Consider the following 22,406-nt stretch of genomic DNA (forward strand, 5'->3'; position numbering starts at 1 on the left):
CTGCCAATAGGTGACTCTTTTTATGAGACGGATATGCCCTGTGCCAACAAAAAAAACACCCCCCCCCAAAAAATCCCGCCTATGTGGCGTTAGATAAGGATGCTGTCCAACATGAGGTGATGTTGGCATGGCAAACAGCGGCAATGACTTCTTTGTTTGAAAGTTTGATCAAACCAATGTTTCACCTATTCAGCGAGTGTACACAGCAATCAACTAGCTCAGGAAGTGTCCCCAGTCATCGCAACGCGGTTTGATCACTGAGACGCATCACTGGGCTTGTTCCAGCAAGCATGCAGTGTCTGCAGTGAATCGTGGCCGCCTCCTGTGTGAATCAGGATCCAAGTTATAAACATCACAATGAAGGTGGGACAAGGATTGTGTTTGGGGGTTGCCATGGAGGAGCTACTCCCTTAATATCAACATAATGATGTCACTGTAATCAATGATATCTATGGCCGATCTCCCACTGGACTTCCTTATGACAGAGATTACTTATAAAAATATGACTGAAATCTTGGATCGTTCTCTTTTATCTGTTAATGAGAACCGCAATATGCAGTTCATCCATCCAGATGACTTCAGGAACAATGTGCAACTGTAGACTACATTAAATGGAGTATGTCTAATGTTTCACGTGATTTCCCTTCACACTGCCGGCTGGGTGTTGGCATAATCTGCCAAGGTAGATTCTTAAGGCACTGCCAGCTGAAGGTTTGCCAAAAACAATGAAGACAATTTTTAAAGTAGTAAGTAATGAATAGAAAGCAAATAGTTGCATTACAACTAACACAGACAGAAAAAAAAAATTATAGAAAATGTGCTTACATTTTTTCTCCTCAGGAAAATACAGATACGAAACATATAATATACTTTTTTTTTTTTTAAAAGAGATCAAAAACTTCAGAATTACTAAACAAATGGCACTTAAAGTGAGGCAGTTTTGTCAAAAAAACAAAACAAAACAAAACTAAAACACAAAAAAAAAAACATCTTTTGCATAAAATCAAACAAGCATTCTCCAGCCGACATGTGAGAGATTTCTTTAATGGAAGCTTGATTTTTAGATGATTACACTCAGTTTACACACACATGCATAGTAGAACTGATTTTCACACATGGACTTTCTGACCAGACATCTTCCCTTCCTTTAGCACACACTGAGATTTCAAGTAGCAGGAGCAGTTCTGAGTTTGACTCATTCCTGCTGTGTACTTAAAGCATATCCTAGTCTGACTCCGCTAAAATTCTTCAAAGTTCACACGTATGAAGGTGCTTATCTGCTTATTGCATTATGGATTGAATCTTTCTGTCATCGTCATCATTTACATAAGGCAATTTTGGGTGTTGATTGTAAGTTTATATTCAATAACAATAATCCACAGTAACATTTTTTGGTTGAAGGTTGTTTAATGGTTGGAGTATTTACAGTGAATAAATATCTACTGGGTCTGTGGTCAATCAATACCAGTGTAAGCTGGCTTGACAAAGAGCAATGACTTGCCGTCACATAGAGTACAGAATATAATTTATTAATACCAGAGCCAATAATACCCTGAGCACAATGAGTCTCAATTTTCTTAATAGATTAAATTAAACACCAGCTTCAAAGGACTTCTAAAGGTTAGATGAGGTTAGTTGAGGTTGTTACATAAAAACAATAATCAGTGTTTTACTGGCTTTTCTGTGAAAAAAAAAAAAAAAAAAAAAAAAAAAAAAATCTAAAGTTGTGTCCGTAAATACATGTGACGTTTTATATCGAGCACAATGTCAACTGTTTAGTTTCTCATAAGCTGCGGTATTAGGTTTTAAAACTTTAATTTGGATGACTCATTATTACAATCATACCCGTGGTTAGACAGTAGGATATATATCATGCCTGCAAATAAATGTAAAAACTTGGAGCCTCAATATCTCAGCTTAGCCAATCTCTGTATGAGAGTAAGAAAGATAACACAAATAAGATGTTATGTAAAAGTAGTCCAAATGTGGTTTTGAGGTGTAGGCTGGTAGATTTTTTTAACCTCTTGACAGTGTTAGCAATGTTCTCATTTACAGTGTTTAAACTAAACTAAGTTAACGATCTCCTGCTGCTGCATTGTAAATTAATGGTTCAGTCACACTAGAATAAAAATAGGACCGCATTCTCCTTGTCTCCAGGGAAGAAGAAAAAAATAGAAAAAAATAAAATAAAATCACTAGTTATCCACTGATTGCACTGGAAATTTCTACACTTGGGGACAAATTGCAGGTACATGTATCAACTAAATTGCCAGAGTGCAACAGCCTCTGCCTCTGGGGGACTGCTTTTGAAGGCAAGGTGATTCCACAGGTTTCCTGGGGTGAAGCAACCCGTCGCCAAACAATTGCAGTCTGACTTGGACTGTCTGCAGTCGCTCTCACAGACTGGCAAAGATTTGCAAATAAGTGCTGTCAAATTTAGAAACACGGACAGTTAGCCAGCACGCTCCAGTCTCAGTCAGTCTATGCCGATTATCACAACTCATCAGCCAAATGCAATGAGATTGCAAGTTCATTACACGTGGTCACTATAAATTTAGTTATGCCATCTCCAACCATTTTTTCCCAGTTATAGCAAATGAGTTAAAAGAGGACGTCAACTCCCAGAACGAAACAAACATATTTTCCCAAGAAATACTAAACATTTGTTTTGCCTTGACTGCTATAATTTTCTATTATTACTTCACAATCATGATGGCGATGATTTTGATTTTTAAAATGGGCATAAATAATGCATCACAGCACCACTATTTTGAGAACTGCACCTTTAAAACACCGCTGACCTGAAAAAGCCAGGCTACAAAAGAAAAGCCATCACGAATGATTCTCCACAGGAAAGAAATGTTGGTATGTCACCACAGGAAAGACACTGGTATTACTAATGACGTAAAAATGACTGCTTCTTTTAAGCTGATCAGGTTCCAGGGTCATGGTAAAGTGCACGCTAACTCACCAGCATACCTTTCTGAGACACTTACAGAAGCTCAACCATCACCTCCAGCTGAAACGTGTGTCATAAAAATACATTATTCGATAAGGAGAAACACATTTTTACTCATTAAAGCAGAAAATTGCAGTTTCAAGTTTGCAATGTGATTTTTTTCTTCTCCTTTTTGGGGGGCAGGATTTCTTAGAAACAAAATATAATGAAACAAGGTACATTTGAGTTCTCTGAATCATTTCTGCCTGTTAGTAAATATAAACCGCTTAATCACACGCTGATTACATAGGCTTTACCGAGTGTCATGCCTAAAGATTAAAGCCATCCTCTGAAACAGCTACAAAAAAGATATTTGAAGTGCCGGAAAGCCTTATTCACCATAACATTAACCAGCCTCCAGAAGAAATGGTGCCTCTCAAAAGCAGAAACTTGTTACAAAAGCTATCAGCAGGACACACTCAGCAGACTCCCAGCTCAGAATCCTCACTCTCTAAAGTGAAAGAAAATCATTCTGGCTGACATAACCATTTTTCTCTTGCAGACAGTTTACGTCAATATAATTTTTTTTTTTTTTTTTTAAAAAGAACTAAGGCTTGACAAACAGTGCAGAGAAAAGGTGGAAGGGGTGCGGTTCGTGCTATTCATTTGCCTGTAACATTTTCAGCCTTTCGATACCTGCTGCTTTTCAGAGTGGAATAGCTCCCTGTGGAGTCCAGCCATTTGCTCATGCATAGGCAATTTCGAAATGTAAACCCACTGGATATGACATTCATCAATCAAAAGAAAACTTTTTGTAATGACCCGCTGAAATGTAATTTAGGAGTACCAAAAAGCAGGCGACAGCTATAAAAGTCTGCAACCAGCTATGCAGAGACAGACAGCAGTAGTTAGTAGTAGCAGTGCATTAAATGGAAGGAGATGTAGGACAAAAAGGGTGCATGGCTGAAAAGCTCATTATCCAAGGAACTTACTGATAAAGTGAATTCCCTACAGTGCTGCCTTTTATGAAGCCACTAAATGAGATTAAAAGAGTGCAAGAAGAGTGACACAGGTTAAAGGCTTTCACTCATCTGAGCACTTAGTGTTTCTTCAAAAAGAAAAAAAAAAAAATCTTTTCTTACTCCTAATAAGCTTTCACATCCGTCACAGCAAGAATCTGAGAAATTGAGCAGCACCCAAGTAAAAGCCTCGGGTAGCTTTCAGCAAATACCTGCTAACCTCTGTGACGCACAAGCTGTGTGCCATTCACTGAGGGAGGAAGAGAAAAAAAAAACAAAACATAACAATCTATGACTACAGAGAAAAAAATCTTTACAGGTGTCTGCAGCAGAGAAGTCCAGAGTAATCTATCGGGCGCCTCATTCAGAAGAGTCGTGCTGCTTAGAGTAAATAAAGATTAAACACTCGCTCTGAGCCGCGATAAACAAGTAGAAATCCTGCAAAAGTCAAGGCATCCTCTTTTTCAGACCGTTTGGAGAGGCAGATGGAGGGATAGGGGGATGAGGATGAGGATCAGCAGTGGGTAGACGGTTTCCTCTGTCTATCTGCCTGTCTGTCTGTTTGTTCAGCACGTTTGCAACTCTACGTGCTGCAGCGGGTGAGAGAATTCACACCATCATGTTGTCTACGCCAGGCGGTGAAGGAACGGCCACGGAGCCTGGAGTTCAACACTTCACCTGCCATTTCTGTATTCATTCTTATTCAAAGTCGAATTGATTTTTTTAAGACTGAAGTCACATAACGTGATGGGAGTAGATACAGATGAATGCACCTAAAGGAAGAATACACAAACTATGTAGCACAAACTCGAGCTTGAGCATTTGTTAACCAGAAGGGGTCTGTTTCAATAAGGCTAGATTTGGCTACCAATTGAAAGCTCAGAGTCACACCTCCCATCTGTGACTTTCCACAACAGGAAAGAGAACAAAAAAAAAAAACAAAAAAAAAAGAAAGTAGAATTTAGTGTTCGTAAAGCAGTTTCACTTCAGCGGTTTTGGTATGCACAGACAATGCTACGTAACACCAACATACTATTAAATGAAGAAATGAAAACTGCTATTGTTCGCTGACAAGAGCGCCTTAACAAACACGGGCAGCATTTCATAACAGCGCAGTATGAGACGTCTCCGATTACATTAAAACATTTCAGCTCTTGTCAGATTGTCAAAATACAAATTTCCATTGTGTACGTTGCCACTTTGTAACTAGACGGGCTGCACTATTTTTTTAGTCTATGCTGTAAGAAACCACATTGGGTAAGGAAAAAGCCTTTATTTTTTTTTTAAATATCATTCAGTCTAACCTGTTTGCTCATTTTATGAGTTTTCCCCTCAAATTTCAGAAAAAGAAACTGAGCAAGAAAAGACGGAGAACCCTGTCTGGTCGTCTACTTTAGCATTAAAAAGCATTTTTCATCTCTGTGTTTTACCATGACTCCTTTTGTCCTGCACTGAAATTTTCATTTTCTTCTAAAAATTATTTGATTTTTAGCCTAAAATCTTATCAGAAATAACAGCAAAGAAGTCAAAACACAGGAGACACTGACAGGGCATCATCTTCTAACTATCCTGCTCTGATTTCCTGTCACATCACTCTGATGCAGCAGAATACAAAAAGCAACTTAATGAATTGCAATAGCGGGGAATTATGACCCCCACCACCCCCCACCCCCGAACAAAGCAGGTCGGCTCCAAATTTCAGCACTAATAGAATAATTGGAGATGACTCACAGGATGGATGAAAAACAACCTGTACGTGCTTGATGGCAGCCTCAGAGAGGAGGCTGAAAAGAGAAAGTGCTTCAGTTGGAATGAGAGATAGACAGGACATAATAATGAATTCCTGCTAAGTACCTCACCCCCAGGGTTGAAGCGTTGTTATTTTCAGACGCTTGTATAATTAACTCGCATATTGGGTGATGCAAGCGGAACGTGTCACTATTACGTTGAAACTGCAGGAAAGAGCATTTTGATACGTGTCCAGCTCACATTACACTGTCTGGATGTGAGAGAGTTCAGCATCATTTCATTAGAAACTTAGACTATGTGGAAAATATGTGTAAAATGTTTGGGAACAAACTGGATTCTTATCAAATGTTGTCAACTTGTACAGGTGTAGGGTTTGTTTTTGTTTTTTTGCATAGCTAATGCAAACAGAGTAATCAAGAGGAAAACAGGAAACTACATTTGTTAGCTTGCCCTTTCCCAAGCTAACAAAATAAATCTGTCACACTGATATTAATCAAAGCACTAGTGTTAAACTTCAAGTCTGCAAAGTCAATTCATTGCTGCAGTACTTTAAACCTACATTCTAGCCACCAAGGGGCGACTTGTCTGGTTGCTAAAAAGAACTGGCTTGTATATAGATTTATGAGAAAATGAAGTTACTTCTCACTTGATTTATGAAATGACTATGCACTTTACTAATGGGTTTAAGTTCTCAGTTACTAATTTTAAATCTTATTTAATAGAGCACAATGCTTATTTTGAAAAATTATAATTTAGAGCAGAGGCCAGAATCAGCCCTGGGCCTTATGTTTTACAATGTGTTTACAGTAAAATACATAAATAATAAAGGACATTTCTGTGAATTAACACATTAACAGTATTTTTTATCAATTACAGCACAATCTGGGCAACGAGCTACCAGAAAATTTTATGTAATTTTACACATTTATTTCATACAATTTACTCCTATATAGTATTTATCATGTAGAAAAACTGAGACGCGCACTTCTTTAGCATATATTAAGTCAATTCTGGGATTAAATGTGCAGTTAAACTACCAGAACACTGTAAATGTAAAATGCGTTCGACTTCCCCGACTTAGATGAATACTCTGACAACTGAACAAGGTATGATTCAGGGTACAGGTATTATAATCTGTTAAACAGATATTTTCAGGCTAGTTTCTACTGTATGAGTACACAGTTTCAAGGTCTTTCATGATGACTGTAAAAATACTCAAACTGAGGCTTCAAAACGGTCTTTCACAAACTAATTGTTGACAACAGCGAGGCACATAACCCTGCTGTAAAGATACAAATTGGTGTTTTTGCACATTAGTAACAGAATAATTGTGAATTGTTCTTTGGGGTAGCAAAGTGGATTTTGTTGGTTTAGTTTAGTTTTCAAGGTCTACAATAAGCTGATGGCTTCAGGCTTCAGAGACATTAAATAAATTTTAATAAAAGAATTATTCCACAATGTCCAACTTTTCCTTTAATTGTATTTAAACAGAAGAGGAAGTTTGAAGTCACATTCTTTTTAAAGCTTCAATATCACAGCAGAGACATTTCTAGCATGGATATCAGACAGACCCTCTTGAGAGCTCCCACATTGCAGGTAGATTTAAAGTAGACTTGCATAATACTCACCGAGCTCTCTGGAGACTGGAGACACGATAGCAGTTTCTCCGATCTTTGACACTGCATCGAAATAAGCCTTTCCAGCAAGAGCCATTGCTGTGCAGGGAGACAGACAAGACACTGTTAAGCTCCAGACGATTTCCAGGATCATTTATAGCTCTGCTTTGACCATTTAAAAGTGCTGCCAGTGTAAAAACAGCTGAGGTACACCAAAGTTCATTGTAGCGGTTACGGACCATTACATGCTTATGCCCTTTTGTCCCACATGAGGGTGAAAACTGTGTTTACCTGTGACTGATTTCTCATAGCTCTTTCCAAGGTTGACCAGGTTCCTCAGGCCTGGGTTGAACTGGTCCATTACATTCTGGGGTAAAGACCAGAGTCTTATTAATGTGGATAAAAGCAAGAAAAAGCAAACAAACAACTTTAACTTTAAGACTTGTTTTTCCCTTTTTAAAATAGGGAGGTCTCGTCATGAACAATAATACCCTCATAGGGCTATTTTTGTGGGAGTGGGTGGAGAAGAGAAATCCATGAAAACAAGAGCAAGTGTTTGTGCTGTTGCTCTATAAATATCGCCATGTGAGAACAATAAAACTTTCAATCTTTAACTTGACCCCTCACGTATGCCATGCAACTCCCTCGAAAGAGCGAAGTCCCACACAAAGTCCCAGCTATTTGCAGCACCAACTTCATCACTCTCACCAAACCACCCATCCCCCCCCCCCCCTCTCTCTATTGAAATCTCCCAATAATCAAGCACACCCCTGCCTCTATTCCCCTGGCACACCCTCAATAGAACAATGAAGGGGGGCAGGTATGGCTTTACATGAGTGGGGGGCAGCTGAGAGGAAAAACAGTAAACTACAGGTAGGACTAGTTCAGTCTCTTTTTCCCTGCTCCTCAAACCAGAGAGGTCACTTCAAAATGCACCAAAATCCAACCCAACTGTCATACTTAGACAACAGTTTAGAGTAAAAGTTTATTTCTACTTCCTGTCAGAGACAGTGAAGGCTCCCTGCTTATCACCATCGAGAGGTAGAAGTATAATGTTGATTAGATTAGCCAGGAACGACCAATCAAGAGTACACTCAAATTATTGCTCCAGTGATTTCAGATGTTCTGATAAAGCCACAGCAGATTGATTGAGCTGTGAGAAGCTTTAACAGGGCTGTGGTTCACTGTGATTTACGAAATTATTTAATAACAGGGAGTGTCCCTGCTGTGGCATTGTTGAATTTTCTTTTCCCCTGGTAAACGACAAAGTTTCAGTTGCTCGATCAGTTTCTCTTTCTCCCCCCCCCTCACAAAATAGGTCCTTGAAACAGGAGGTAACAAAAGGTAAGGGAAACAGCCTGTAAAGCATATTTAGTCCCAATAAAACAAAAGCACTTCAATTATTTTATGGTACTTTACCTGTGGTTTACAGCCACTGTTGAAAAGCAACAAAGCAGACTCGCCGAACTATAAATTTCTGATTACCCCTGAAGTGAACTATATTAAAAAAGCGACCCCTCCCAAAAAATAAAAATAAATATAAAACAAAACAGGTATTTCCTTAAATGCTGAATGCATCACTCACCTTAAAGGTACTTTCAGTGAGCTTGCTCACATGTTCCGGATCTCGAGCCATCACGGCAGGTTGTTTCTTAAGCTCAGAATTTAAAATATATATATACACAATATAAATATAAATAATAATAAAAAAAATAATAACAACAAAGCGGAGAACAAAAACGACACTTGATAATCCAGGAGTTGTCTCGGTCCGAGTAATAAATCCCACAGTGAATCCTGCTCCGTGTCTGTACACTGTGCACGCGAGCAGGCTGAAACGCTCGTGCAGCCGGCGGCGGACGAACTGACTGGGACACCGAGAGACTTCCCCGTGCCTTTAGGGGCGAAGAGGGCGGGGGAGCGCGGAAGGGTGGTGGTGGTGGTGGAGGAGGGTGACGTCACGCGGGGTGTTACACAGGTCAAAGTTCTCAGCTGGTGAGTTAAAAAGCTGTGGGCTGGTGATTCTCATGACTGTTAGCGAAAAACACCATGGAAATGTGACGTATTTTGCCAGTGGGTTTTAGATATAATATTGCTTTTGGCCTGGAGAGGGCGCTGCTGTACAATAATTAGTACTGTCACAGTGACGAAGGACGTTTTGGAACATGTATAAGTGGTAGAGGGTTTACTGGAAATCTGTACTCTAACGAGAACTCGTATTATTTCTCAACTCAAACTAGTCTTCTCTTTAAACTTTATTTAGTCGCAATTTTTAACCTCTAATGCTGAATACACCATCAGTAGCTCTCAACAGGTGAAATGCATTAGAATATTATCTTTGTACATGAAAGGTCAGTGGCTATATTTCTTATGTTATGTGGGCTACATATTTGTGATTCATCATCAATATCCCATCAACCCATGAGTTCTTAAACGATTGGCTATAAGTTTGGGGATTTTAATGAGTAATTAGGAGGACCTATCCATCCAAAGCAGTAGTACAAAACACTAGGACTTTATTAGACTCTGAAAAATATAATGAATCACAAGCCTAGTAGTAGTAAATCCGGACTGATTTACAGTTAAAAATACACTGCCATATTATACTATATCAATGTTCAGGATCAGCTTGTAAACCTTCAGGTAATGTGCATATTATTTAACAATGCAATTTGCACCACTCTCTTGCATAATATATTTTTATTTATACACAATATGTGTATATTTCATAAACCAGCATGCTCTGTTTAAGTGCATGTATGTGCTGTTGATATATTTACTCCCCCATGACCCTGAATTGAATTAGTGGAAGAGGATGGATGCATGGAAGTTATAAACATGAATACTAAAAGGTGAATGCAACTGTCACACTCCAGCTGAGTATTCACTTCATGTGCAGTTAAGTTGAATCGAGTTAAGTTCGATCTCCCACACTAACAAGCTTTAAAACTATCTGAACCTTCTGTGAGGTAATCACAGCAATCTCAGTGCCAGTGAGTTGCAAACCACACCCATCATTGAAACTAGCCTTCATTTAGATATCAGCAATGGACTTGTAAAGTTGCGTAACTGTATCTTTTGTCATGATAAAATGTGTCCAGAGACATGCAGGACTACACCTGCAGATGAACTCAAACCCACCTTTGTAGTAGTTTCCAGAACAACAGGCCTCAGCAGCATGTCATCTTGCTACACATTAGTGATTTTTTTTTATGTAACCGCAAATTTAAAACACAAGTGTTTGAAAAAAATGGACAAGTGAAAAGTTCAATTATTTTCTATACATTTTTTACATTTTATTGCAACCTTAACAGGCCAACTGCTACTGGTGGCAAAATGTGCAAAATAAAGAAGGAAAAAGTGAAGCAAGACCTTTAGCATTTAGCATTTTATCTATAGGGGAGTTCAATTTTATGCCAAAGAACTGATGTTTTGCACTCATAAAAAAGTCAAACGAAAGGTTTATGTATTTGAATATTTAATCATTTAGGAAAATAACCGAGCATGTCATTTGACCAGATGTCATGTTTTACATTGCATCCTACATTGCATGTAGGAGAGATTAGAAAAAAAAGAACAATAATCTAGTGCGTCTTTGTGATTTGTTTTTGTAACCGTAACCCTCTTACATGTTTTTGCGTGTTTCAGACAAACTGTGAGCAATAAATTGCAAAAAAAAGGGCCAAATGAAGCAAAAGTGATACAAATTAATTTCTTTCTTTTAAAAAAATGTCAGAATGTTTGATGAACACTACAGTTTAAAAAAATAAAAATGAAAATTTTCTGGCAATTATTTCATGCTTCAGCCTTCTTTTGGGTTAACTCAATTTAAGTACTGTCCCAGTAACAAGTCAGTAGTTGTGCAATTTTTGTTGAGCTGATGATAATTTCCAGATCCGATAAACACAGAGATAAAACCACCACATTTAAGAAGTTGTCCCATGTAACTAACAGTAATGTGACCCAGGCCGGAGCCACCTACTCAAAAGCCGATTGTTGCTCATCATCCATGTGATTGAAACGCATGGTTATGATTTCAAGCCTTTACGGCTCTTATCTCTGAATCTCACTGACCAGAAGTAACAGCCTTCCATCCTTTCTCCCCAATGTCACTCGACTCCTGTTTTCAGAACTAACTTCATACTGTGAGAGGACGAGCAGATATGGACGGGTAAGTCGAACATCCACCACATTAACATCATTAACTGACACATTTTCAAACTTTCATACTCGTGCTTCCAGAAAACACATCGTGTGGATCTTGATGCTTCCCATACTGGTTCTCCTGGGCGGAACAGAGGCTACAGAGTCTTTGATAGATTTGAGTATGTCATCCATTATCTATCTGTCTCTCTTTTACTGTTCATTCTTCTTGACTCCACAACTAAATACAGCTTCTCTTTTGACTAGAAAATATTGAAGGGAAGCTTGTTTTCTATCAAATGGAGGGAAATGCCACCTATGTGAGAGACAGAGGTGAACTGGCGTCAGATGTTCCCACAGAGACGATGTTTGAACTCTTTGATCCCCAAAAGAATTTCAGCTCAGCAAAGTTCACCTATACTTGGGACCTAGGGAACGGGTATGATTTCTTACACTTTTAAATATAGATTTAAAAAAAATGTCAGAGATGATTTTTTTTGTCTCATATTCTTGTTTGATCTTTGATACAGACAAGTGATTAACGGCACTGAGCCGGTTGTCCGCTATTATTACCCAGAATCAGGAAACTACACAATGTGGTTGAAAGTGGGAGCGAATGTGACCAAATATTCACCTCCGGTCACCGAAGTCTACTCCACAGATGTTCAAGTGCTTGGTTTGTGGCTTTGAATTCATATATGCATTAATATATTCCAGTATAACTTATTTTCAGTCATTTTCAATAGGAAAAAACAGTCTGCTGTAGGCTGAACATTCCTGGAAAATTTAATTTGAACTGTGACCTGATGACCTGATATAACTATCAGGATTCATAAGAAAGCAGATTTTGTAGCAATTCTAAGTTAAGGTGGTTACAAAGTAGTACTTCTTAAACTTGAGGGAGGGAGTTCATGATGCACAAGGGGCGTGGATGGAGTGAAATGAAGTTGAATTAATGTGATTTATGTCGGGAAAAATTTCCAAAATACTATCATCTTGATCTTTGTGGCCTTTGAGTGGGGAAACCAGAAAATGTCTGTAAAGTTTTCCCACTAAAGAACAAAATGACTAATAGCTAAAACTTATTTGTAGATGCCATCAAGAACATCGAGCTGAAGGGGCCATCAGAATATGAAGTGTCACAGGACGCCAGTCTGATTTTTCATGTTGATGGAAGGTGAGCTGCATTTACATTGCTATATATTAGATCAATGCAAGTTTAAAATAGTGTGAGCCTGAATAGTGCCCTTTCTTTTCCATTCAGCTTTTTATTTAATATTAATTTTGTCATTGTATTATAAAGAAAAGCTCCTCACCCCTATGTGTGTGTGTGTGTGACTTTAGTCCTCCCATATGGGTTTGCTGGCGTTTTCTCCCCAACTGCATGCCGGACGTGACGGAGGGCTGCACGCTGACCATGTTGTATGACAACATGTTGAAACTGAACCACACCTTCACCTCTGCCGGCTACCACTGTCTGGACATCAGTGTCCGTAACGAAATCAGTAAGCTGCAGACCTCCTTCAGCCTCTACGTCAGGAAAAACAGTGAGTATCCACCCACCCACCAGCAGAAATACCTGCAGGCTAACATGTTGCTTTCTGTGACATTAAAGCAGAGGACATAGGGAAGAAGAGAAAGAAAAGGCATAAACTGACGTGGCAGCGAAATGGTTTTAGGGCAAAGGATCGTTTAGAGGAAACCTTGTTACAAAATGTGTTGGATAACGTCAAAAAATACACTGTCATGATATCAGAAAACACAGCTGAAACTCACACGGGAAAAGTTTATGTTCAGTGCTCCCTGCCAGACTTGCTCTGCTGGATTTGATCATTGTTTTTTAACTCAAGCAGTAAACTTTTCACACCCTAACCAAAACCAAAACCTAATCAAAGCCTAACCAAAGCAAAGCTGAAAGATTCTAAAATACAAAATAAAGAAAGAACAGAAATAAAAGTTAAAAAGTTGAGAAAGCCAGAAAACTTTGGAAAGCTAGATTGGCCCCATTCATCAACAAAAGACTGCATCTTCCTAATAGCTTCATTAGTACTACAGAGTACTGAGGAGTCGGGAGATGAATTTATTGGGAAAGTTAGCGGAACCAAGCTACTTGATCATAAATGACACAGAGGAGCTCACGATTCAGCAGCATATTCAGCTTTGAGTGCTGAGAATGGATTCTGCTTAATGACTTCTAAATGCACCTAACAGGAAGCCAACTGACTGCTGCTATAGGTAAACCTGAAGGCCCAACCTGGAAAAAAAGGGGACATCCAAGGTGTTCAGGCCAGCTTTACTAATCTAAAACAAGGGAGGCAGGTTGAAGTTTCACATATGATCAAACCATAAGACTCCTTAATTACTCCCATAACATTTCCAAGCTGTTTATGCTGCATGACAAATCACTTCACTCTGTGTAGAAAACCATATTTTTACTGTTCAAAAAATATAACGTGGAACACAAAATGCAAAAGCTGCATTTTTCTCTCTGTTGCATTCTTCATTTCATTATGTGCCAAATGTTTTCAACCGGTGAAAAGTCTTGACTGCAGACAGGCCCATTCAGCACCTGTGCTCAACTACTACAAAGCCATGCTACTGTAAGAGATGCAGTAAGGGTTTAGCACTGTGTTGTTGAATAAGAAACGCCTTCCCCAAAAAGTACACCTTCTGGATGGATCATATGTTACATACCTTTCAGCACTGATGGTGCCTTTCCAGATGTGCAGCTAACAATTCCATAGGCACTAATGCAGCTTCATCAGAGATGCAGGCCTGAGTGCTGATAACAGGCCAGAAGGCCTCTTTCTTTTTCAGCCCAGAGAACGTGAAATCCATGCTTTACAAAAACAGCTGCCGACTTTGATTCGTGTGATTGGCGACACACCGTTGCCTCACTGATGCAGTTTGGGACCTTTTGTGTGTGGAGTACGCATGTTCTCCCTGTGTTTGTCTGGGTTCTGTCCAGGTATTCCAGCTTCCCCCCAGAATACAAAGTTATGCTTGAGTTTAGGCTTACTGATGATTTTAAACTAATCATAGGCATGAATGTGAGTGCGAATGGATATTTGCTTCTCTTTGTTAGCCAATTAGTCTGTGACAGAAGGGCAACCTGTCTTGGGATGTACCCTGCCTTCTGCCCCATGACAGCTGGGATTGGCTCCAGCCCCCAACAACCCTGAATCAGAGAAGTGAAAGAAAATGGATGGATTTGTCTGATAACGAAACACTTTTTCACTTTGCTTCAGTTCATTTTAAATGGCTCAGAGAAGATGGCAGCATTTCTTGATTTGACTTAATTTGTACATACGTTGTCTTCATGCATCATGGAGCTTCCTGAGCCTGTTCAAAGATCCTGCCTGTTTTTAATGCAGTGCCGGCCTAAAGACAAGATTCACATTGCGCATAGATTTCTCCAGATTCTCACTATCCTTTAAAGATATTGATGATTCAAAATGTTCACAATTTTACATTGAGGAACGTTCCACAATTTCTTGATGCAGTCTTTGCTTACTGGTGAACCACTATTAAACCAATTAGTTGCAAAATGTTCTTCCAGCGGTTTCTTTTATTACCACTTACTTTTCCATTCTGCGATCAAATTCAAAATAAGGCAGTACTTTTAATGAAACAGTAAAATATCTCAGTTCAAACTTTCGATATGTTTTCTGTTTTATTATGAATAATATGTGGGTTTATTAGATTTTCAAATCACTGCATTCTATTTTTATTCACATTTTATCCAGTATTGCAACTTTTTAAAAAAAAATTCTGTTTGCACATTTATTAATTTAATTAATTTATTAATAAAAATCCTTAAAAAAGTATTTTTGCTTTATTTATTTTTAACGATTGCTCCTTTAGCTCATAGAAATTGCAGAGAAACTGGACTTTTAATGCTTCATAGTTGGTCCAAACGTTTCAGGTTGTAAACACATTGATAAGCATATTTGGACAATGTTCATAAATTTCAGATGAATACTTTCATATGCTTTACCTTACTGTGAATTTTGAACTGATGTTCGCGTCAATTATTTGCCCTTTTAATGGTTTTTTCAATGCAATCTTGGTCTTGAAAGTTCTATTAGAAAGATCTTTTAGAAGCTTAAAGTGAACTGCCTGCAGACACCACATGCAAAACCATTTGAAATGTTAATGCTGCTTATTGGTCGTCAGCATCAGAACTTATACACCCAGTAAGTTCCAAGCATTATTGCATGTGGAAGCATACACATGCTACTGAACACAATGAAACAAAACTAGTCCAGCAGCTTTTTTGAAACTGGAGTTGTAAAATAAATGAGCAAGTTTAAGGCCATTTGCAAAGTTCTCTTGGCTCTAAATATTAACTATATTTGTTTAGTCATTGTGTACCTTCTGCTTTAATAAAGTTTGACTCAATCACAATAAGTCAAAATCAATACAGCAAAATATTTTGAAACAGCTGTGCTGTGTCATGAGGTGTTTCATGTGCTGTTTAGCTGTGTTAGTTCCACAGACACAGATGAAAGAGTGAAAATGGAGGAATCCAAGCGTATCAGAGTAGGCTGAACTGACTGGTCCGAACATGTCTGCTGTGCTCAATCGATTCGTTGTTGTGATTTTACTAAGTTTCTATTGAGCCAAAATTAGCGTCCGCTTCCTACTTGCTCAGAAACACAGATTTTCTGGGACAAATTTGTAACTTTAGACTCAGTTTTAGAGTGTGGTCTCTGTGTTGTGCTACTTAACACACAACAGAGTGCCTCACTTTCTTCTATCGTTATACCGAACAGGGTCATAAAGCCACTAAGAAAGTTGTACACTTGCTAAAACCACCATATTCATTTGCAGTAAAGAGCCAACACAGCATTCTAGCTACAGTGTATAGCATGGAGAGTAGAGACACATAGCATAAATATATGAGATATTATTGTATCAATTGCTTATAATTGTTTTTTATTGCATCTTTAACAACAGACCCACACTCTGTCTGCTTCTTTCTACCTTAATTACAGATGGTGCTCAAATTTTCTTCATCCTGTCATGTGCTGCCATTCTTATGGCAACGTTCTCCTTCATCGCAGTCATCGCCTGTCACCCTCATTATCACAACAAACTTAAGGTACACATGTTTGTGGTTCATTAACCACGTATTAACAAGATAAAGGCACAAAAAAATTTAAAGGCCATATCAGTAAATGACTATAAAATTGTGTACTTCATTAATACTGTATATCCCAGTGGTTAGAGTTTAAGCAAATAGCCCATTATCCTAGTTTTCAATAGCTCAATGAGTGCCAGTGATTGCAGTTAAATGCTGTGTATGACCACAAGGAGGCTACCTATTTCCAGAAATAAATCACACTTGAACAACAACAAACTATGAACCACATAAGCTCAGACATTTGAACCTACTTAACTGTGATACTGCATTTTTATCTAAAAGCAACTTTGAAGCTGGCTGACATTTTTCTGGTAAATGTCATTTTGCAGATTGCTGCTTCCAGTAATGGTGTATTTCTGAAGAACCAAGACTCTGATGGTCAAAGCTTAGTTCTTTTAAAGCTCTCCAACATCGAGAAAGCAGAGAAAGAGCCACTCCTGTTGCAATATGGGACTCAAGGCAGCTCTTAACCAGGACACTGCTTCTCTTTCTGCCCTGTTATTGTGGCTGCATCCACATGTATTTGGCAAAGGAAAATCTAAAACTACTAATAACTGTGACCCTGCATATCTTGCATGTGTGATTATAGATATATATTGCTAATATGTGCATGATCAGGTAGCTTGATATGGCATTTTGAAAAAAAAAGAAGAAATAAATTGCTTGTATGTATTTAGAACTATCCTCTAAGCTGGGTTAATTGGTGGTTTCACCGCCAATGTTCAGTAGGCTAATAGGTCAAACACTGTATTTGTCATAAAATAATGATGGCGATCAATTAATGAGTCACAGAACTCAGGCTGACATTCAAATAAACTCATAAAAAATTTACAGCTCAAGCGCAGGTCATGTTTAAACAATGAGTGTTAATAATCATGCTGTGAATGGATTGGACCACTCATTTGTTCCATGTTTTTAATTGATGTATGAATCTAGGCCTTGCTTCGGTGTTGCTTTCCAGAAAAACAATTAAATATTTGTTTTGACGTTCATCCTGCAGTCCTAAACGCTGAGGCACAGCTGCAAAAGATTTATGTTTTTTGCAGAGAGCTTATACTTGACTCTGTCCTGTCATGCCTGATGCTCAGGTTCACAATTCAGATGAGCCTATTTATCTGAACATCTTCTACTTAGAACTTAACAGAAAGTACATGTGAAGCTGTTTATCTTTTACAAACCTTGTGTTTTGTATCTGTTCATTTTGATACGATTCAATGTACTATGAATGAATGTTACATTGAAATTCGGTTTCAATAAGGTTGTGGTAGGTAACATGTTTTTGGTGTCACTGGACACGAAATCCATCTGTTCATCCGACCAATTCAAGAGTGTCTATCACAGCTGTCTTAGGGCAATAGGCAGGCAACACCCTGGACAGGTTGCTAATCTGTCAGCTGCTGTAGTGCTAACACGCAACACATCACTCACGTTCACACCTGTGGTCAATTTAGACTCACCAATTAACCTAATGCCATATGTGTCTTTGTACTGTGGGAGAAAGTAAACACGGGGAGAACATGCTAACTGCACACAAAAACACATTTTTTGATACAAGTTCTCCTACTCTTGAGGTGGTCTTCAAGAATCATTCTCTAGGTTTCTTGAAAGACATTCAAAGCCCTTCTTAAGCTTATGGCTGCCTTTTGTTCAGTTCTCTGTCAAGATGATTGCACGCTGCTTCAATAATGTTCAGGTCCGGGCTCTGGACTCTGCGCTTCCAACCCGTTTTACAGATGGTTGTAGACACTCACTGTTGTACAGCTCGGTTTCCTTTCTGTATGAATGACTTCTTTACAGCTTTCCAAATGTATCTCTAGGTCCTCTTTTAGGTCTTTGCTCAATTTTTGTCATATTTTTAAGGACATGACATTTAGATCATGTTCTTCTGCTTTAGATAGTTGCTGCTACTTCTTTTGTCTTCCACTTGTTTGCTTTACTTAGATTTTTTTTAAATGAGAAAACTGGACAAGTGAAGAGCTGCTGCAAAGAAAAGTGGGCCAAACTTCACAACAATATGAGATACTGATAAAGTCATACAGAAAACCATTACTTCATTAGCTTGTACCAGTAAATCATGCGGTGAGGTGTACTTAGTTTAACATGCACACAGTGCTATTTTATTAAAAACCTAATATAATATGTCACAGCTTATTCATCTGTCTTTAAGTAGTTGTAGAACCTGATAAGGACCAGATTTGTCACAGCCGGGGCAGGCCGGTGTGTTTGAAGTGTGGACCAAAATGCAGACAAGGGAGAAAAATGAAGTGTAACAAAAAGCGAGCCGTTTTATTGCCATGATGTCAAAACAAGGCAAGGCAAACTGGAGAAAAACTAACCTGGAACCTAAACTGAGAAAAACTAAAACATGTAAACTGTGACATGAACATGAAAAACTCTAATGTGAGATAATCAGGACATGAACGTGAACAGGCGCTTGAGAGAAAACCTGAGACACGAAAAGCCGAGACTCACAGAAACACGTAGCAAGACAGACAGACGACCCAACGCTGAACAGAGGACGACAGAGGACAGAAGGGTAATGAGGAAAGTGGAAACACCTGGGGAGACACAGCTGACACAAATGATCATGACGCCACAGGGAAAAGTAAAACCTAACACACTAAACATGGAAACTCCAGGCCTTTCAAAATAAAACAGGAAGCATGGAGAGAAGTAGACGTAATAACACAAGCTTGACAACATTAAACACACAGACAAGAAACATGACAGACTGGGGAGACATGAAACACAGGCAGATATAAGGGAGACGCAAGCATGGGCATAACTAAGCGTTAAAAAAAGAGGAGAAGACTAAAATATAGCAAAAGAACTTTGCGTTATTACAATAATGTAAGAAAATCAAAAATAAACTCAAGACACTGGGTCACGGACCGAAACCCTGACAGAGATTATTTTTGAGTGACGCCTAACATGCAATATTTTAGAATAAAAAGAGGGTGTACTTTGTTTTTCATATGGCTCTAGACTCAATCGCCTCCTCTGGCTTTGTTTTTAGGCTTAGCTCACAAGGCTTGAGACAATCACAGGTCTTTCAGGCCAGATCTAATGAGCACAGCAAAAACTTGTTTAAAAAGCAAAGTGGTGATACGGCATGGTTAGACAACAAAAGACCTTCACCTGGAAAGGCAGGGTTTGAGTCCTGTGTAAAACCAGAACGCAGGTTTGTTTGTTTTCTCTTTATTACTGATTAAGCCATTACCCAGTTGATGTTGAGAAATCAATACCACAAATATGAATGTGGCATAATCAGCAGTTACTGGGCTAATGACTGACCAGTCCTCCACAGAGCCATCTTAGCTTCTTTTAATAAGACTTTATCATAACCAAAACAAATCAAAATTATTTAAATTCAACTTTGTGATAGAAACACAAAAAATATAAAGCAATATTGTTTCTAATTACTGCAAAATGAAGCATCAGGCTGAGATGAAAGAAAGGATTGATTCAAATTCAGTAGAAAAACAGGAAGAGTTGTAAAAGTTGACCTTACATAAACTCTTTGAATCTTTTCTAACTCCTCTGGCGTCAGTCATGTTATTTTTATTCAGTTTTTTACCTTGATGGTGTTTAATGATAGTGTGTTCTCTGTTAGAGACGTCAGCATTATTAATTGTGAGTGTTTTGATGAATGCTGGTTGTCAAAGACACTGCGGGGAGATGCAGATGCTAAGATGAGTATCAGGATGACCTTGAGCTAAAAAAAAGCTAAAGTCTGCAGCTGTTTGCATATTTTAAGAGAAAAATCTGTCATTAAATTTCAGCTCTGTTATATTCACTCATATCTACTGAAACTAACGTTTGAGGTTTTGATGTGGCAATGTAAACATATGAACATATATGTAATATACATACAGTATGGATCATATCTCTGATATGTAAAAAAATTAAATTGCTTAAATAAAGGAAGGTCATTAGACATGTGGGATTTGTTTTTTGTTTGTTTTTGCTTCTTTTTTTCTCTTTTCAAATTTCAAACTTTGATTCTTTTTTCATCACCAATTGCTTTTGGAGTCCATCTTTTGAAACTTCAAGGTCTGCGTTTTAGCTGCGAGACACAAAAGTGACCAAAGAGTGAATTGCTCAGTGATAAACTAACACGACCAAGCTTGATTGGCAAGGTGCCATAGCTGATATGGATGCATGCACAGATGCAAGCATGGTAAAATACAAAGAAACCAACAGAAAGCAACAAAAAATAAAATAAAATAAAATTCCCCTATCTCTACGGCTGTCTTCCTCTGCTTATCTACCACTACTATGTCCGGTTTGTTAGCCATCACCAGTTTGTCCGTCTGTATCTGGAAGTCCCACAGGATCTTACCTCAGTCATTCTTGACCACCATTGGGGGGTCTCCCATTTTGACTTCGGAACTTCCAGGCCGTATTCTGCATAGATGTTCCTGTATACTATGCTGGCCACTTGGTTATGGCGTTCCATGTATACTCTGCCTGCTAGCATCTTGCATCCTTCTGTTATGTGCTGGATTTTCTCAGGGGCATCTTTACACAGCCTGCACCTGGGGTCTTGCCTGGTGTGGTAGACCCCAGCCTCTATGGCTCTTACTTGGTTGTTCCTGTGCTGCCATGATTTTTGCCTCTTTGGTGTCTTTCAGCTTTGTCTATCCACTGGTAGGATTTCTGGATGTCTGCTACTTCCTCTATCTGCCAGTCGTACATATCATGCAGGGGCCTGTCCTTCCACGATGGTTCCTCCGCTTGCTCCTCTTCTTTCTTGGGTTTCTGCTGCCTGAGGTATTTACTAAGCACACAGTGAGTTGTGGCCATCTTCCTGATGTACTCAGCACTGCACAGTCCTGAGAAGATTGGCAGATAATGAACTTCAATCTGTTGGCCTTATAACCCCTCCCTGACTGATGGGCAGCAACAGTTGTTTCTACTAGGATCCTTGCTTATGTTTTTCCTCCTTGGCGTTGTGTTACCAAATACCTGAATGCTCCAGAGCAGCGAACTGCAAAAGCTTCTGCTTTCATAGAAATGGCCGCACTTTCTGATGATCAGTTAACCAAGTGGATTTGATTAGCAGCATCTGGCTGATACTTACCCTCTTAATTCCTGTGGAAGCAGGAAGGGTGTACTTAGTTTTTACACACTGCTTCTGTGTGTCAATTACATTTTTAAGACCTGCTAAGAACCAGCTTATTTTTATTATGTCCTGAACCTTTAAGGGTTTGCTTTCTTTTGACCAGCCTAAGCTTCTTAAATGCTTAACTCTCCTGAAAACAACCTGTGTGAATTATATAAATTATTCTTTGCTACGAATCCACTAGAGCACAGTTAATATTCCCATCTTCAAAGACCCTTAGAGTATAACAGGTTTTGACAATTCTTGATTTTGAGAAATGCAAAAAAATATTTTTCACCTGTAAAACTTAACTGATTGCTTTGTTTTGCTCAAGCTGGGCAGCTAAGCTAACATATAAAAAGACGGTATTCTATATGATTCCATCATTCTGGGTTTTAGTGAAGCTTAAACTTAAATAACTACAAATAATGAATGTGTGTCATGTAGTTTCAGGGCTGTGGCAGACTTGTCTAATAAAGAGTGTCCGTGATGTCACCCATGACCTTTCTCATCTGTTAAGAGTTGCTAAATCCACCTGGGACATCTGTTGCTGTTTGACTGAAGCCATCAGAGTCTGAACAGCCGTAAGACAGTAAGTCTGTCTTACTCGTGTGTCCCTAACCGTTGTCACAAACAAGGTTTTAAAACTGGCATATGAGATTCATATGATTTTTTTTTTAAGTCTCACAGA

General features: G+C 38.7%; 2 protein-coding genes across 9 annotated transcripts in view; one reads left to right on the forward strand and one right to left on the reverse strand.

Annotated features, from left to right (window-relative positions):
• baiap2l1a (BAR/IMD domain containing adaptor protein 2 like 1a) overlaps positions 1 to 9,179 on the reverse strand; it is a 24,977-nt gene extending 15,798 nt beyond the window's left edge. The window contains exons 1-3 of one of the 2 annotated variants that reach the window (XM_005448124.4): positions 8,908 to 9,179; positions 7,614 to 7,689; positions 7,335 to 7,421 (exon numbers count right to left, since the gene is read on the reverse strand). In XM_005448124.4, the coding sequence (XP_005448181.1) occupies positions 7,335 to 7,421; positions 7,614 to 7,689; positions 8,908 to 8,958 (214 nt within the window). In that variant the 5' untranslated portion in view covers positions 8,959 to 9,179. The remainder of the gene's footprint in view (positions 1 to 7,334; positions 7,422 to 7,613; positions 7,690 to 8,907) is intronic. The other variant, XM_003438725.5, reaches the window with a different exon arrangement.
• tmem130 (transmembrane protein 130) lies at positions 8,107 to 22,307 on the forward strand. Of its 7 annotated transcripts, XM_019362775.2 has the most exons (10): positions 8,148 to 8,195; positions 8,641 to 8,666; positions 11,453 to 11,493; positions 11,565 to 11,647; positions 11,733 to 11,904; positions 11,996 to 12,141; positions 12,558 to 12,642; positions 12,810 to 13,012; positions 16,463 to 16,569; positions 16,941 to 17,442. In XM_019362775.2, the coding sequence occupies exons 3-10, from the start codon at positions 11,486 to 11,488 to the stop codon at positions 17,079 to 17,081; spliced, it is 945 nt and encodes a 314-aa protein (XP_019218320.1). In that variant the 5' UTR covers positions 8,148 to 8,195; positions 8,641 to 8,666; positions 11,453 to 11,485; the 3' UTR covers positions 17,082 to 17,442. The 7 variants fall into 7 exon arrangements, with proteins under 7 accessions (XP_003438613.2, XP_019218320.1, XP_005448182.1 ...); XM_003438565.4 differs by lacking the exon at positions 8,641 to 8,666 and having other exon boundaries at positions 8,107 to 8,195; XM_005448125.3 differs by lacking the exons at positions 8,148 to 8,195; positions 8,641 to 8,666 and adding an exon at positions 9,187 to 9,317.
• The last annotated feature ends 99 nt before the right edge of the window (positions 22,308 to 22,406 follow it).

Source organism: Oreochromis niloticus, linkage group LG8, assembly GCF_001858045.2.
Source record: "Oreochromis niloticus isolate F11D_XX linkage group LG8, O_niloticus_UMD_NMBU, whole genome shotgun sequence".
NCBI lineage: Eukaryota > Metazoa > Chordata > Actinopteri > Cichliformes > Cichlidae > Oreochromis > Oreochromis niloticus.